This window comes from Calonectris borealis, chromosome 2 (genome assembly GCF_964195595.1).
Source record: "Calonectris borealis chromosome 2, bCalBor7.hap1.2, whole genome shotgun sequence".
Classification (NCBI taxonomy): Eukaryota; Metazoa; Chordata; class Aves; order Procellariiformes; family Procellariidae; genus Calonectris; species Calonectris borealis.
Window position 1 is genome coordinate 99,650,568 of NC_134313.1, and position 17,766 is coordinate 99,668,333.

A 17,766-nucleotide genomic window follows, 5' to 3' on the forward strand; every position below is an offset into this window, starting at 1 on the left:
ATTATTACTTATTTTTGCAGGTTTTGGTACTGCTACTGTGTCCACAAATGCTGCAATGCCATCATTTACATTTGGTGTCCAGTCGTCGTCCTCTGAATCTTCTCATACATTAGGTAGCACAGGAAATTTTAAATTTGGAGAACAAGAGAGCTTCAAGTTCGGCATTGCATCTGAATCTGCATCCTCCAACACTGTGACTGGGGCGTTTAAGTTTCCTAGTTCAGGGGACTTCAAATTTGGAGTTTCTTCCTCAGACTCTAAATCAGAAGACAGTAAAAAAGAAGGTAAAAGTAACAGTTTTACCTTTGGACTTCCATCTACAAGCAGTCAGGCTTCTTCAACATTTCAGTTTGGGACAGCGAGCCTGGGACAGCAGGAAAAGAAAGAGGAACCAGTTTTGGCAAGCTTTGGTTTTGGCACGAGTTCTGCTTCTTCCATAGCTACCAGTGAGAATAAAACCGGAGTCAGCAGCTTCACTTTTGGAACTGTGGCAGCAAAGGAGGTAGCATCACCTGCTCTTGCATTTAAGAAGTCGGATGGGAAAAAGGATGAAACTCTTTCAACAAAGGGAGGCTTCTCTTTTGGCAGTGTGGAGCCTGCACCTGCCTCACAGTTTGTTTTGGGAAGGACAGAAGAGAAACAGGACTCTGTCACTTCTGCTGCTCCATCAGCATTTGGAAAGAAAGCTGACAATGAAGAGTTAAAGGCACAACCTATCTTTTCAGCTGGGACGGCTGAGCATACCAAAGAGGAGAGCACAGCAAAACCTATATTCAATTTTAGCTTTGTTAAACCATCGGAGAAGGAAACTGAGCAGGCAAAGCCAACTTTTGCATTTGGGCCACAAACCAGTAATTCAGGTAAACAGAACATCTTTTGTCTGCACTTGGCTGCTCGTGTCCATCAAATCATACTTCTGAAGCCATACTGGACAAAATCTATGAGATTTGATATATTCATGCATTTGAGCTTTAGAAAAGGCTTAATTACTACCTGCAGCCTGTCTTTAGTTCTGGTTGTTGGTGTGTAGACAATATGTAGCACGTCCTTTTTAGATTTCAATGAGTTTTAACACTAGGGTTAGACAAAAAAATTGCCACACCTTAAGGAACCTGTATCGCTTCTTGTATGAACACAGAAGTTGTATTGTCTCAGTGGCAGCAGCACAGCTGGTGATAAAATCTGTAGTATCGTGCAAAACAGAGGCCTCATACGAGCGTTGGTTTTCATAGTGAAAGGGGATGAGAGGGGGAATATTTTATTCCCATGTACTTGCAGCTGTGCTGCTGGGTGTACCGCTGTTTCTCTACTGCTACAAAGGTAGAAAAATCACTTCATAGATATTATACAGTTTTGTATTGCTTTAATTTGTTGAAAGTCTGCAGTGGAGAATTGAAGTTCTTCAGTGGTGATCACTGTGGAAAAATTCAGGTTGTTAAATTCCATTTGTATGACTTGGCAACTGTGTTTTAGAGAACAGAATTCGTTTCTAATTTCTGAAGTGATATGGAGAAGGACATCAGTAAGTAACCCTGAACAAAAGCAATACATAGGGTTATACTGGTTTTAATCACAGTATTCTTAGGTGAACTGCTACTGAACAGACAGGTTTTTCGAGGATTGTGGGCTTTGGGAGCAGGGAGACAGTTGGGTGGGGGTGGGGGTTATGAGGTTGGGTTTGTTTTGGTGGGTTTTTTTACCTGCCAGGTAAAGTTCTGGAGTTTGGTTTATTCATGGAAATTCAATGAAGCACCTTGTGCAAAAAGGAAATTTTAACAAGTGTTCTGAAGAATGATATAGTCCCTTAAAAATGGCATAGACGAAAAGGGGCCATAACTGCTGGAAGAAAAGATAATGGGATATTGAAAACAAAATCACAAATTAATAATGAGAATTAGACCAGCAGCTTAGGGAAAGCTGAAGAATGACTGACTTTAAAAGACAGCTCTATTCTAAGTGTGAAAAACTGCATTCAGTTCTTTATAACAATGGTCTTAATGGAGTGTTGTTCTCTGTTGCTGCTAAAAGCAGGTCTTGCAGGTGCTTAAGTACAATGAACTTAAGCTTGGAAGAGTTAGGCTGGAGGATGGTGAGCTTTGCTTGACTTAAAGCTGTAGACACAGGGCTATATTTTCGAACAAGCTACAAATGCAACTCTATCACTGTGTTTTTCAATACTCCATTGAGCAAAGCCATAAAACTGTTACTGGTGATTGATGTTGTTCCTCTAAGAACATCTGAAATATATTTTTATTTGAAGAGTTCAGAAGTACTGGTTAATACTAGTTCAGGTAACGACAGGCAATGCTTAGTGTTTGTAACCAATGAAGCCTAGACTGCAGTGGTGTCCTTGTTCTTCACAATTCTTCCATTCCTTTAATTGTGGATGGCAGCAATCAGCACATTAAACCTTGATCTTACATAAGCGACAGCAGCTGGGTGTCATTCAGGACTGCTTTTTGTACGGTGATTGAAACAGGACTCTACTTGCTGTACTTTGTTTGGCATTTCTGTGGTGGTTTATGTACCGTTCTTCCTTTCAGATCAAGGAGCAGCAAAGCCATCCTTCGGCTCCTTGAGCTCAGGTTCCTCCCGCACAGTCGTACCCACCACTTCAGCCAACAGCAGCACTGTGTTTGGCAGCGCCATCTCTTCCTCAAATCCTCAGCCAGTTCCTGCTCCCTTTGTGTTTGGACAACCCAGCAACACTGTGAGCAGCTCCGTTTTTGGCAATTCTGCAGAATCTGCAGCATCTCAGTCATTTGGCTTCTCTCAAGAAAACAAACCAGCAACCACATCTTCCAGCACCGGCTCAGCTCTTGTGTCATTTCTCTTTGGTTCGGCAGCCAGCAGTACCAATGCAGCAAATTCAGGCTTTACCTTTGGAGCCACAACCACATCAAGTTCAACAGGTACGTTTAAAATAGATGCTCTTCTTGTTTTTGCTATTACGTAGTGGACCAAGGAAACACTGTTTCATGAATATTTTACTTTGGAGAATGTGTAGGCCAAATGCCTGGAAGTAGAGAAAAACACTGAGTATTTATATTAAACGATAAAATTGGGGCTCAGTTTTTCACAGTCTGGGAAATACAGTTTAGGAATGAATTGGCAGCGGCCTTGTTTTATGCAAAGGACAACCCTTTACTGGATTTCAATTTGTGTGGGAACTTTTCACCATGAGAATGATAGTTTCTTTGTTCTCACTGTCGGTCCGGTGCTTACGGTTAGAAGTCAGTGAATTACAACCCATACCTAAAACTCTCAAATGTTGTAAATAATGTCAAGGTTTGCAAAATCTTTCCTTCACAAGTATATATAAACACAGAACCTCTACATGCAATTGCTGCTGCTTAAGGATTGGTTTCTGATAAGCATTATGGCCAGTGTTTGTTAATTTTCTAGCAATTTAGAGAAGACAGAGATAAGAATCTAAAGTTTCTTCAAGTTTTATGTTCGCTACCCCACTGCATGAATTTAGCAGTATGACTAAATCCGCCCAATCATCTGTATTCCTGCTAGCCTAGCAGTATGTTGGAAATAAAATTGAACCGATGGGGAAGAGACTTCATCTAGTTTGATCTGATTGCTTAACTTTGTCATTCACAGAAATTAAATTTGCACACTTTTTTGTGTATCAGAAACAGAGAGAAAGCAGTCTTAAATTATGAAACCAGCAGATCAATTTAACCTGCTTACAAATTAGTAACTTTCAGTGTCATTTCCTAAGCAGGTGACACCATATTTAAAACATCTTCACAAAGGATTTTTTTTTTAATGCAGAAGCTTGCATTAACTCTTACCATGTATCTGTTCCTCTTCTTGGAAAGAAAAACAGTCAGCCATTCCAAGTTACAGTGCAGTAGAGTGTATTTTCTGTTGCCTGAAGGCTGCTTAAATTGCATTAATAGTGCTGTTTAAAATGTCCCCTTTTGCATAGCAGATCTGCTGTGTATATTCACTGTTCAGCCACATATTTTCATGTCTTCATTTCTGCTGGCCATGCAGAACTGAAGCAGCTACACAATGAGCTGGTTGCCCGTTGATGTTACATAGAGAATTACTCTGCTAAACCGAGTTTTTGAGTACAGAGAGATCGCTGCAAGCTTGATTTGGCCTCCAGAAGTTGATAATGGGGAACAGTTGGGCAGAGAGGGGTGCAGTTGCTGACAAGAAGGATTCATGTTCTCCTGATCCTAATAAATCAGGAGCTGTATTTTGCACGTTTGAAAAATACAATTTGAGTGAATATTCTCTGTGTGTGATACAAACAGCTTTTAGTAAATACAAATTAAAACGGACTATTTGTGGGAATCTGTTTCTAGAACATGAATGTTAACACAGTAATTTGAGTCTAGACAACCAATGTGTTTGAGATTTAATTTTGTCCGACTCTTGTAAACTTGGTGTTTCACATGTTACTTACAAGAAAAGGTGTGATTCCTGTGGTGGCTGACATAGTATTTGTTTTATATACTCACACAATTAGTTTGAAATTAAGATGAGTATTCTGCTACCAGACTTGGGAAACATGGGGTTTTAGAACCTTTGTTTCTAGATCCATTCTTGAGAGGGGAAAAAAACCTGACATATAACTGACATTTCTCTTCTGTTCCCCAAGGGTCATCCTCTTCATTCCTGTTTAGCTCTGGGACCCCAGCGCCTGCTGCCGGCCCAGCATTTGGCGCCAGTCAGCCACCAGCATTTGGCCAGAGCCAAGGGTCCAGCCAGCCAAGCGCTCCAAGTTTTGGATCGCTGTCGACAACGTTGTTTTCCACTGGCACTCAGCCTGCTCCTCCTGCCTTCGGCTCAGTGACGAGCAGTACTCAGCCCTCTGTGTTCGGACAGCAAGCGACTCAACAGCCAGGTTTTGGCTCTGGTACCCCCAGCGCTGGTGAGTGCTGACCATCCTCTTCCCTCTCAGAGAGTATATATTTTATTTTATTTTTCATGAAGCGCACCTTAAATTATATGGAGAAAGACGACTTCTGCCTTGCGCACATATTTAAGAATTACCCTCCATTAAAATAATGGGTACAGAGTTAATTCGTGTCTCACTCCTGACTGTGGAGGATGTGCCATAGGTATGCCAGCCTTGCAGTACGCCTTCTCCACCAGAGACTTAGCGGACATGGAAGTTGCAACCCTACCACTAAATATTGGGTTTATTTGCTTGAGAAATCTAGTGATTAAAAGGAAGTGTTGAAAACCATGGAGTATTCACTGGTAAGATTGTACAAACCAGAATGGCAGAAGCGCTGCAACATCACCGGTTTTGGATTTGTTAGGGTAGTTGTCAGTTATCTGACTTCATTGACAGGCTTTGGCAATTTATTTGGATTGGGGGCTTTGTTGTGTAAGAATATGATCAGGATTATTTTATTTAAAGTTCATTTTACTAATGAAGTGTAAAATACCATGGGAAGGGGGCAGAGAATGATCCGTACAATTTAAGCGTAAGAAAGACCGGTTCCATACTAGTAATTATTAAAAAAGAAAAGCACACTGCCAGAACGTATGTATTTGATATCATCACGTCAAATACTTAAAGGGAAAAGCCTCCTTTTTTCCTCTCGGAAGTTTTCCAAAATAGCCTCCATTAAAAGTAACCGACATTTTTGTATTAATCAGTAGATTAGTTGGCACACCACGTTCGTTAGTCAATCAGTCTTTCATTTGTCAGGTAGCAGTTTAAAGATAAAAAATCTCCCTGGATTGTCTGTGTTGCTTATCAGTTACTTTGATGGTACGAATTTTTTTTTTTTTTTTAAGTTGAGGTGCTGTGTTAGCACACTAAATGAAAGGGATTCCCCTGGTTGACTGCATCAACACACAAGAAAGTTTACTTAAATATAAATCTATGTGATTCAGTACTATAATTTAAGAAGTTATTAATAAACTTCAGTATGCACAGGTATAAACGTAATGGTGGTACAGACGTTAGCAAACAATTCATTATCGGTGTGCCAGCAGTGTTACTTTAGGAATCCATTTATGATTCTCTATCAAAATGAACAAATTCTCTATGTACCGTTCCTGTAGAAAATCTGGTACTTCTGGTGCACCCCTCTCCCCCAACTTTGTCATCTTGAGCGACTTGTAAAAAAAATTAATTGAAGATAGTGGGAAGAACATGAGGATTTTGCTGGAAAGGATGAACTCAAATTTCAACTTTCTTATTCCCTTCTACTTCCACCCCATCTTCCCAGGTTCTGTATTCCAGTTTGGGAGTAACACTTCTAATTTCAACTTTCCAAATAACCCCGGAGTATTTACTTTTGGTGCAAATCCTTCTGCACCAGCCGCACCGGCACAGGCTTCTGGCTCTTCCGGATTTTCGTTCAGCCAGCCTCCAGCATTTACAATGGGGTAAGAGACCGTATCAGAATTTCACTTCATCTTCGGGTAATATCAGTGGACGGTGTTCAGCCTCTGCTGCTGTTAAATCGTGAGGTGTTCAGATAAACCTTGGAGTTTGAAACTAAATTGGGCATCCTTCCTTGTATCAGCCTGATGGCTAACTAAGCAACAGTATCTGTAAAGGAGCCTAGTTGTCAGAAATACCACACATCAACATATGTGAAATTGTCTTGCTCTTGAGAGGTAAAATCTGTATCTAGCCATTATGCTGCTACTTACCTTCTGAATAAGAGAGATGTAATTGCTTTTGGTTTCTGGAACTCTCTTCCTCCTGTTCATCATATGCCATTTGTTGCCAGCTGGTAACTAGTGAGACCAGACTATGAAACAGTTGTTCTGGAGTATCTGCTCAGTGCTGCTTCTGAATTTTCAGCTACGCTGTCCTAAACTCTGAACTGCTGATTTCTTTTGATAGGACTAATGGGAAAAATGTTTTCTCTGCCTCTGGATCTTCGGTTTCTGGTCGGAAGATAAAGACTGCAGTTAGACGTAGAAAATAACCGCCCGATTGGTAAAGCAACTTTTGAAGCAGCTACTACCCTGCATTGTTCAGTTGTTGGGATCGTACCTCATGCTGGGTTAGCTGAAGTCGGATCTGCCTAAAGGAACATGAAACTCTTCTGCCCTGCCCTTCCCTTCCCTTCCTTTCTTTTCCCTTCCCTTCCCTTCCCTCCCCCCACTTAGTTTTTTTGGTAACGAATAGAGTTGGCAACAGAGCTGTTCTCAAGCAAAACTATTTTAGACTCCCGCGAGTTATTTCTGTCACTGACTCGGCATGGTCTGGCTATAGCCGTGAGTAGAGCCTGCACAGTGAATGGCTTGTACAATACCTCTTCATCTGCACCACTATGTGCGCTCATCTGCGTTTACTGACGCCTCGAAATTGTAATTATATCAGCGAGGGATGCTGTATAGAGTAGAGAATGTTGATAACGAATGATTTCTATGCTGAGTTTGTGCTGGTGTATGTGTGAAGTGAGTGAGTTTGGGTGTATCGTGCACTAAAATTTTCTGATAGAGGAAGACTGATTAAAGGATGATCCATGCTAAGGACTTGTTAGATCTGTAGTTCTTCATTTAATAATTATATGCTATTTCTATATTTTCATTCTTACAGCCCTTTATCACGTGTCTCGCCTTTGTTATTTTATTATGAAACATGTGTAAATACAATTTTGTTTCTCTATGTACTTTTTTGGCATAACAAATCTGTGAAATTGAAATTTTAATTTTGTGTGTTACGGCCATTTTTGTTTAGTATTGTCTCAGATTTTATGTAAATCCCATTATTCAAAGTTGCCTAAATCCATTTAGAAAATCTTTAAAATTGGGAATTCTTAAAGTAAGTTTATTGGCTTTTCTGATCCATTTTTGTTTGGACCAAAAACCAGTATTGTACAAAGTATTAAGTATATATTTTTATATTTACTGAAATGGACTGTGGTGACTTTGGATAATAAGGAAAAGTTTAATATTAAAGCCATGTTTATTACAGTATAATTAACATGTTAAACCATGGGATAAATGCCATCAATAAAAACTATGAAATATTGTCTGGCAGTTTTAACTCTCTATGAAGGCAGCTGCAGCTGTACAAGATGGTGCAGTCAACCTGAGTGATGTCACAGGCTTTCTCCACCCTCTACTTTTTTGACGGTGACACTGATGCTGATTTTAGAGGATCTTAAATTAGTTAGAGGTTCCCTGTTAGGAGGAGAGTTTTAAGTAGACTTAAGCTTGAAGCTATATGCCAGTGTGTCAGCTGTCTAGCTGCAATGGTTGCTGTTAATTTTTACAGAACTATGAAAAAAAAAAAAGGCAAGAGGGAAAAGTACACCCAATTGTAAATGAGTAATTTGTTTTTTTTCCACTTCCGTAGCAGTTAGAGGAGCTTCTTAAGAAAACAGATATTATTCTAGTAAAATGAGAGGAAATGCTCGTTTGTTTGGGGATCACAGCTGAACTTTTACTAAGCCACAGCATTCAGGTTATGGTTGAGATCTGATTGCTTGCTACAGCTAGAACTGAAGCTTTCAGTGTCTTCAGCTGCCTTGCTGGGTTTTCTTGCTGGTGCTTCTGCTGTTCACCCCACTGCTGCTCAGCACTTGTACAACTGCAGGTGCCAGGATTACGGAACGAGATACTTTTCTAACCACCAACTAGACTTGACAGGAGGACAGAGGCTAACTTTTGTTTTCGTGGGAGTCTTACACGGGTAGAGCTCCAGTCACTATTTCTATAAATAGAAAATATTCAGCAACATACATAAGCTGCTATTCAGTCACATCCTGCCACTGTAGCTGTGGAGGGATTATATACAGTTATATATTTCCAGAGTCTAAATCTGAAAAATGCCACAAATTTCACTTCTCTATCACCTGCCAAGTACTCATCCTACAAACAGAAAAAAGCTGCATCTTCAATGCAACTTGTGTAAGAAACAAACTAAAAGCTAGTATTTGCAACAGCATAATGTATACATATTTCTATGGACAGGCTCTGTGTCCTTGAATTGTAATTTTTTGCTTTACCTGCTGTGGAATGGGTAGTGTGTTTCCCTTATACCTGAATTGGTAGCAGTAAGGTTTTAGCCAACAGCATTGCTTTTCCCTTCCTCCGCCCCATCTTGAATCCTTGTTTTTAGGTCACTGCTACAGTAAACAGAACAAAAGTTCTTTTTGTGTTCATACTCAAGTTGTAAATGGGCACCACTCACCCCAGAAGGGACGTTACTTAGTTCTGACAGCTTTAGCTGCCGTCAGGCTGATTGCCATGCCTGAACTTTTAACTTCAATGCTTAAGTCAACAGTGCCATTCTTTCAAAGAACAGTTGAGAGACATCTCTGAAGTTCTGTTTCAGTTAAACATCGTCAAGTGGTCTAACAACCTCAAAAGGGTGCTTGCTTTATTCAGACCTCTCAAAACATCATTGTAAATGAAGATCAGAACACATACACAGAACATTATGTTAATAAACAGAACACCACCACTTGTCAAACTAAAATATTGCAGAATATTATTACTGATTAAGTTATTTCACCTGAAGACAAGAGAGAGAACCAAGCTCTCAAACACTTCTATTGTCAACCTCCAAAACAGAGGGTAGGGTAAGAACTTCAGCCAGAGTGGCATAGTTACACCTGAGGGAAGAACACACAAAAACAGGCTCTAGAAGAATTCCAAACTCTTACTAAAATTTTAATAAAACATTAACATTGTTGCTTATATGCCTTTCCCAAGATACTAATAACATGAGAACAAACAAATTATCAAAGCTATGTAATCATGCAAAATATTAGGCTTCTTTATTCAGTATTTAAGTTATTCTGAATATACAAACAATTAGCCAGAATTACAAAGTGAAAATAACCAGTATTTGTACTTCGTAGATTTACACCCATAACACATTTCAGTCAATGTTTTCTGCATGCTCCTGAAACACATTCAGTTGGTTTGCTTGGTATTATAGGCATGAAATAGACAAGTGCTTTCACTCCAAACAGAAGCAAAAGAGTTAAGTTACCTTTCATTAGCATGTTCTGTACTGTTCACAGCTCCAAAATTATTTACACACACCAATTCACTAACACTGCAGTGTAACATACCCTTCCCAGAGAAAAAGCAGCTATTATTTCACCTCTTTTTTAGCTTTGACATGAAAAAAGTGACAATGCTAAAGACAGTCATGCAAAAAACTTTCACATCAATGTTCTGATAAAATACTTAAAGAGGTGAGGGAATATGATCTGTGAAGCAATAATAAGGGACATGATAAACACTGCTCATCTCTCTCTACAGACATGGCAATTTAATTAACACGATTTGCCTTACTGTCTAATACTGCAGTTCTCTTCCCCTCAGAGTTTATCATACAACTTAGGCGACTGCTTGGAAAACAACTGGATTTTCTAGTTACCTGCCACAACTGTAGGAGCGACATTTCTTTTAAGGTGGAGTATTTCTAGGTATCTGCTTTCCACAGACTGAGGAACAGAACAGCTCCTTTCTGCAGTTAATACAGCCACTTCCTTTCTCATCAATCGGAGGTTAATACTTCCAGATTTAGTATGTATTGTTTCTCCCAAACTTCTTTGGCATTTATGAAAACTCCAATACTTTGAAGGTAGCTGCTGGCATCATACCGGAGTAAAACATTTTCTTTAGCTTCCAAATCAGTTCCCATTTCATTTGGGCAAAAGATTCCAATAGACACCTCAATTTCAGTTTTGGGGTAGGTCTTTGTTCGCTGGGGGTGGGAGGGGATGTTCAAAACCAGTATGGAAATCTCATCTTCGGGTATCATCTGATTCCATTTCTTCTTACCACAATAGTCCCTGCTACAATATCATAGGCTGTTCTGTTATGCTGGAAAAACAGCAGTGTAATGAATGCAGGAAAAAATGAAGCAATAGAAAAATTCTTGATCAAAGCTCGTATTGTGGACCTGAAATGAGAACAAAACATTCAATGCCTTATTTTCGCATTTCTGCTTATATTAGTAGGTAGTTTACATTTGAGTTTAGTGCCTCAGTTTTGCACAGCACAAAATCAGTCTCCAGAGTTCAGAGGAGATTATTTCATCAGCTAACCTGAAAAATATTCACGATTGAATAATTGCTATTTTACTCTTGGGTCACAGAATCTAACAATAGCTCTTGCAATCTAATTATTGCAAAGGCCACTAATAAAGAAATGGTGTATTTCCTTCCAAATCACATGCTTTCCACACTATTAACCTGAAAGCAACGTGACTGAGCTAAGAGCACTTACGTTGTCATACTGACATTAGAAGACGGAATGACTAACACACGGCTGGGCGCAATAAGTACAGATGTATCACATGTCACAACTCGCAGTCCGAGCAAGAATTTCCCTGGGGTTGCTCCACCTGCTCCCCAAATACAGATTATCTGTAAAAGAAAAGTTACTTTAATTCCACACAACACCATGTCGTTGATTGGTCTAGCAAACTTGGTTTTCATCAAAACTATGTGAATGTCATAAGCTTCAACATAATCCAAAATACTGTAAAGAGGATTTACTTTATAGGCCAATGGTGATAGAATTTTTTCAACATTTATTCAACAATTGACAACTATTAATTATAGAAGTTAATGTCGATGAGTTGTTACCTCATAGAAGCAGACTAGTAACCTGTAGATGAGAGCTACTATCATCATTTTCTGCAAATCTTCCATGGACGTATCTTCATCTATTTCTTCTATTATGTAATGCATGGCAAATTTAGAGATGTCCCTGTACAAAATAAGACTGAACTTTAAAACCGTCTTTCTCCCAATACCAATGTTACCCCTTTAATACTAGAATTCACTCCTTCAGTTCTGGCATTAGTAAAAAACCAAAAGCTCCTTGGCTTCTCTGATACTAAACAAGCCATTAAAATTCAGAACACTAGGTTTGGTTTCCTTCCGAGTTGCTGCCTAGTTTGTTTTGTCTTTTTTGTTAAGAAAAGATCATTCTTTATTACCACTTTTGCACAGTGGTGTCCCTGGGCAGTGAGCTGCAGAATTGTTCTGAAAACTCTCATGCTTCTTGGGAGATAAACAAAAGATTCTGCGTGTGATCATCTAACTCTGTACAAATGGAAGGCATCCAAGTCTCTTCCTTACAGGAACTCTCAAGGAAAAAGAAAAGGCGACACTCTTCTCTATAAATGCAAGGAAGGAGTTGCAAGTCTCCCTAAGCAAGCAAGGGAGACCTATCCTCCCTTGTATGATCAGGGTTCCTCATTCTTAGTAGTCTTTACTGCTCACCATACTCTTCTAGAGGCAGGCACCTCGGCATGCAAGAGGAAGTTTTTCACCTAAAGCAATTGAAACCTTCAGTTGTTTACCCTAACAAAGCTACATAAAGCATCAATTTGGAGTCAACTGAATATTTTCACAAGAGAAACTCTACCGATTTCACAATCTTATCTTTAATTTATTTAACAATTAAATGGGCATACTTCCAACATGTATGTAGGCAAGGACTTTTCACTCATGCATCTAAGTGAGAAGCACTACTCACACAGAAATGTGCAGTCCCACTTCAAAACAGTCCATCTATATTTGTACTACTTGTCCTCCTCTTTATTCAGGCTTAAGGATTGAAAAAGATTTAAGGAATTAAGAAAACAGTGTGGCACAACCTGCATGTCCCTTCAATACAACCTTGGCCTGAAGTCTCTGTCTTGAGCCTGCAAGGATGTATTTTTTTCATGACAACTCCTCAGCCTAACCTCAAGCACACCACATCTCACAAGCAAAAGAAAAAAAAACCCAAAATGTTTCTCTGAAGTTACTTGTAAGCAACTTACTGGCTCTTGCAAAAGTAGTAATATTGAATATACTGTAAATTAATTGAAGAGATTGGCTCTCTTTCCATCACCCTCACTACTTAACAGAAGCAATATACACATAGTTGTTACCCATCTTTCCAGTACTGCATTTTGTATCACTCTCAGCCTACTAAAAACAAGATGGAAATACAAGCTGTCAGATTAGAGATGGAGGTTTTGGCAACTAAACAGCACTGAGAGTTTGGCATTTTAATTGCATGCTTATCCGAACAAAAACCACTGATCATTGACATATTTATTGTTTTGGATTTGACCCTCTTCCACACACCCTTCAAGTAGCAGTTTGAGGTGCCTGAAAGATGTTATCTGTATAGTACCATTTTACAGTCAGTTAACATTTGGAAGGTTCTTTAGCAGAAAACTTAGATTCTGAAATGTGTTTGTACAGTAATGGAACTACCGACTACACCAAGCTCTCATCTCCTAATCAGACCGAAATATTTGATCACACCAACCCAAAGCAGAGGAACTAAGCAAGCTACGGAATAAGGTATCTACAGTTAAAGAAGCAGATAAAAAAGAAACAGTCTTTGAAATAAATGATTACATCTGAGTGTAAGAATGTGAAATGAAGAATCTCTCAGTCTAGTGTATAGTTGATACACATGATGCTTAATCATACTTCTTTAGAAACCCAACTTTATGCCTAGTAAAGACCGCAGCACGGTAGCATTCCTAGCTATCAGGCTGTATTTTAAAAGTACATACATATCTGACATGCAGGATCTAAATTTTTTTCTCTTGTGGGTTAGCATTGGTTTAGTCACAAACCTGAAACGCAGCACCACAGGAGACACTATGAAGAAAATTAAATCCATCCCAGCCAGATCCAGTACATTTTTAAAGGCTGTTTAAAAAACAAATTTATTGTCAATATTTTTTCTTTGAAATTTTTAGAGGACTTTTTAAAAATCTTGCTATTGCCTCCCAAAAATAAGACTGCAAGTCTAATCTATCCTTAGTAAGCAGTTTGTGAGCCTATGAAGACACCTGTACAAATTCTTTGTTTCATCAGCTGACCCAAAATGAGAAAGTGTTTAAAAGGCGGTTAACTTAGTGGTGCTTTTTCCTCAACTTTTGACAATTACTAAGTGCCATCATATGCATAAGCATACCACATACACATCATGACACCTCAAAGAGCATGAAGAGTTTAAAGCTGTATGTAATAAAGCTTTAAATTGTTCAACTTACTTTATTCCACTGAGGTGCATAATACTTAAAACAATGGTTGCCTTTATAAAGAACAGAATAAAAAAATCCACCATCTCTGCTATGAACCTGTGCGCCAGCGAAGGGATAATGAACTCCCGACCTGTAACAGAAATAGTTAACATCACCCAGATTTTACTGCACTAACACAAAATTAACACTATCACCTAAAGAACATTTCACATTAACCTCACTGCAACAACATTATCAAGATCTTGATCTCAGCTCACATCTTCTTCGAGAAAACCTCTAAAAGCGTATGAGAAAAAAAACGATCCGAGTTGTTTAAATTGAGTTATAAGAACCTTCTTAAATTAAATCAAACTTTTCAGAACTCCAAGTCCCCTCATAAATAGGATTACAGGCAAAATCCCACCCTGCTAAAGAACCAAAGCACATTGAAGATGCATCAATTTTTGTGTTCTTTCCTTTAGAACAGCTTCATAGAAACAGATTTCAGTAAATCTGAGAGTTCGGATAAAAGGAAAATCAGATCTTAGATCTACCAGAACTTTTATATTGCTCAGCAGCAAAGCTTCCACATGTACCAAGTACCAGCTCTCTGAAAGCAAAACACAGCCTATTTTGTCTCAAGTGAGACCCAGAAACAGGAGCAGATGAAAATACTAGTCATACCTGGCATAAACATTCCTATAGACATCTTATTATAATAAAACACAGCATGCTGCCCTACCACGAGCCAGAAAATGTGTTAACATTTCTCCTATTTAATTGGCCAAGTGCAAATAGGGGCAAAATAAGTAGTCACAGTTACAAGCTTTTGTTGCTTTAATCATCTGAAGTAGTGTTAGCAAAGAAAATATTAGAGTATCTTAGAAAGTTTCCAAGGAATAGTGTTGCAAAATAATTTTATCTGAACCCATCTACCCCTCTGTATTTCCTAAACAACAAACATGACTACTCACATAAAACCAGAAAGGACTTGCATCAAAACTTCATTTAGAAATACCCACGTATTACTAGATGTAACTTGTGGAAAATAGCAACTGCGTTTGTAGTGTTTCTGAGAATGCCAACCCCCCCCCCCCCCCCAGGGACAGGAGAAAAGGAAAGAGAAACATTCCTCTCTCCAATCTCAAAAAGTATCATCAAATTTCACTTAGAATAAGCCTCCACGGTTCAACTGCTGAGACTGATAATGCCAATCTAGGATCTCACATTAAGCTAGGAATAAAGATGGGTTTCCACCAGTCAGCCAGGCAGAGCAGCTGAGGCTTGGACGCACTTTTTGCTCTACTGTTCCCAGCAGAAGAGCAGTAATCTCCTGCAGTAAGGCAGGGAGGGGCGAGGGGAGGAAGCGTCTTAAATCATGACGACCGTCCACAAAAGGCCTGCCACTGCCCAGAGTGCTGTTAATATTGGTGCTCTGACACACGCCAGCAGGCAGATTGAGCTGGAAGAGGCAGTTACCAATTCCACGGTTTGACACCCCAGTTTAAAACCTGCAACATTAACATCAGCTGTCACTTATTTCAGCTTACATAAGCACACCGGGCTGTAAACTGCAGTGGCGTAGGGACGGATACATGACCCACCCTGCCAAGCCTGCTGTGTGGGCAATAACCTGCAGCAGAAAAGAAGGAGCCGTAATCGCTTCAGCTGTTCCAAATACATCCATTTGCAATCTGGAGCCAAAGCACCGGCACAGTGGTCTTTTTTTTTATAATTGTATCACTATATCACATACAGAGTTCCCTTAAGAAGGCTGGGTGTTGCAACAATATTTAGCATTCAGAATAACCATATTCAGCAGTATCAAGTACTATTTGTGCCATAAATTACCTTTAACATATACAACTAGTTCCTGAAGAACTAGGTAAAAATCCAAGAATCATTTCAGTCTAGCCTTTGTCCATATCCTCTTTTTCAATGACTGGAAACATCTGTTTATAAACAATCTATAACTCAGAATCAGGGCACAACTAAAGAAAACACTACTTCGTGTTACAACCTTGTTTAAACAACACCTGCTCAAACCCACAAGAAGCAGTTCAGGAGCTAGATTCCCTTCCCTTCAAAAGAAAAAGCAACTAAAACCGTTCTCCCCTCACACCCAGCTTATAAATAATGTTACAGCTCAGTAATGCTGTACTTTGCCCTGCAGAATGAAAGGAGATCTGGCTTTTCTCCAAAGTCCTTTAGCAGTGTTCTGCTCCACCGTTTTCCACCGTTACTCAAGGTGCTACCAAACATTCAGGGTATGTCACCTAAGCGCTCCTCAACTCGTTAAGAAATGTTCGTTTGCTCCAGGTTTTCTCTCTGATGTGATCAGAGCAAGTCTGCCTTACTCTCGAACAAATATAAACAGAAGCACTGCTATGCAGAGTCTTCAATATTTACAGCCATAACAGACTTTTGTTTATCTCAGGTCCTACCACTAGCTTATTGAAAGTATGCATGTTTTTACTTCTCTGCTTCAATTTAATTAAATTATTTTATTTTAGCACCAAGAACACACTAAAACTAATAAAGTCAGTTTAGATTTCATCATCCAAACAGGCTACTTGTAAAGCTAGATGCATTACAAGCCCGTGACCACAAGTTTCACCGGAAAAAAAATAAACTCCTTCATATCCATGAAAACATCTTACAAGTACTAAAGTTATAAACTATAGAGACCAGTCAACCCTCTCAAACCTGCTTATGGATTAAGTTCTGGATTTACAAATACGGTATTTGGTCACCTTTTACAAGGCACGGCTACTCGCCCGAGTTTGCAGCCCACAGAAGGGCAGCGACCCCCAACGTTGCAAAACCCCCAGCTTCCTTCTCGAGATACCGTTTCCTAGAACTACGGCGGGGGGGCCCGCGGAGACCGAAGGCGCTGCCGGCAGCAAGCCAGCGGCACTGGCGGGGGGGGACCGACGCCTCCGGCTCCAGGCCCCTGCCCATGCCGCACGGCAGGCGGCGGCTAACCAGGGGCTCGGGCGCTGCCAACCGCCTGCCGACCGGTGCCAAGGGCCAGGCCGGCCGCTCCCTTTCTCCCTATGCGAAGCGACCCAGATCGGGCCCCGACCCCCGCTCGCCCCCACTCACCTGCCGGCCGCCCCGTCTCCCTGGGGGCGCCGCTGCCGCTGGCGGCGCCGCTGGAGGCCGCCCTGGGCAGGGGGGCCAACCTGCCCGCCGCTCCCGGCCAAGCGGGGGCGGCGGCAGCGGCTGCGGCGCGGGGCCCCGGACCGGCGGTGGCCGTGTGGGCAGGCGCCGGAGCGAAGAGGTAGAAGGGGCTGTAGTAGGACGGGGCGGCGGCCGCCCCCGGCGGCGGAGAGGGAGGGGGCGGCGTCCCGGCGACGCGAGGGGGGCCGGCAGGGCAGGCGGGCGCGGCGGCAGAGGCGGCGAGGAGGGCGGGCAGGCAGCCCTGCCAGCTGAGGTACCCGCAGTACGAGTCCCAGAGCCACTGGTGCACGCGCCGCGCGTACTCCGCCGCGCTCAGCGGCTTCGCCCCGCCGCCCTCGCCCCCAACGGCCGCCGGAGGGGAGCACGGCGGTGACGACGCAGCGGCGGCCTCTCCTCTGGCGACGCTGTCACTCCTCTCGCTGTCGCCCTCCGCCATCGCTGCCGCCCCAGCGCCGATCCGGCCCGAGCCCGGCTCCGCACCGGGCTCCGCCATCTCCTCCATCCCCTCTGACACCGAGTGCCTTCCCTCACCGCGCATGCGCTGGGGAGATGCCTCGCCTCTCCCACTTACCGCGGAGGAGGGGGGGAAGCAGCGGAAGCGGAGGAACACTAGGCGGAGTCCTTCGAGTACCCAGGCT

The 17,766-nt window shown here is 41.4% G+C and overlaps 2 protein-coding genes across 7 annotated transcripts in view; one reads left to right on the forward strand and one right to left on the reverse strand.

Annotated features, from left to right (window-relative positions):
- Positions 1–9,931, forward strand: part of NUP153 (nucleoporin 153) — a 48,273-nt gene extending 38,342 nt beyond the window's left edge. For all 6 annotated transcript variants that reach the window (XM_075142713.1, XM_075142709.1, XM_075142710.1 and 3 more), the window contains 5 exons: positions 21–860; positions 2,544–2,912; positions 4,622–4,894; positions 6,210–6,369; positions 6,836–9,931. In XM_075142713.1, coding sequence (XP_074998814.1) covers positions 21–860; positions 2,544–2,912; positions 4,622–4,894; positions 6,210–6,369; positions 6,836–6,920 — 1,727 coding nt within the window. In that variant the 3' untranslated portion in view covers positions 6,921–9,931. The remainder of the gene's footprint in view (positions 1–20; positions 861–2,543; positions 2,913–4,621; positions 4,895–6,209; positions 6,370–6,835) is intronic.
- On the reverse strand, positions 9,701–17,669 carry FAM8A1 (family with sequence similarity 8 member A1). Its single transcript, XM_075142719.1, has 5 exons — positions 17,051–17,669; positions 13,976–14,096; positions 11,553–11,676; positions 11,191–11,330; positions 9,701–10,864 (listed from the first exon to the last, which is right to left on the reverse strand). Exons 1-5 carry the CDS (start codon positions 17,664–17,666, stop codon positions 10,720–10,722), a joined length of 1,146 nt encoding a protein of 381 aa, XP_074998820.1. The 5' UTR covers positions 17,667–17,669; the 3' UTR covers positions 9,701–10,719.
- Between the last annotated feature and the right edge of the window lie 97 nt (positions 17,670–17,766).

What these genes read in the sequence shown, in the direction of transcription:
- FAM8A1 (XM_075142719.1), bottom strand. Translation starts at nt 17,666, where the DNA reads ATGCGCGGTGAGGGAAGGCACTCGGTGTCAGAGGGGATGGAGGAGATG. An exon ending in TACTAGTCTGCTTCTATGAG is followed by an intron (nt 11,331 to 11,552) that starts GTAACAACTCAT and finishes TTTCTTTTACAG; the next exon opens with ATAATCTGTATTTGGGGAGC. An exon ending in TCTAATGTCAGTATGACAAC is followed by an intron (nt 10,865 to 11,190) that starts GTAAGTGCTCTT and finishes TTCTCATTTCAG; the next exon opens with GTCCACAATACGAGCTTTGA.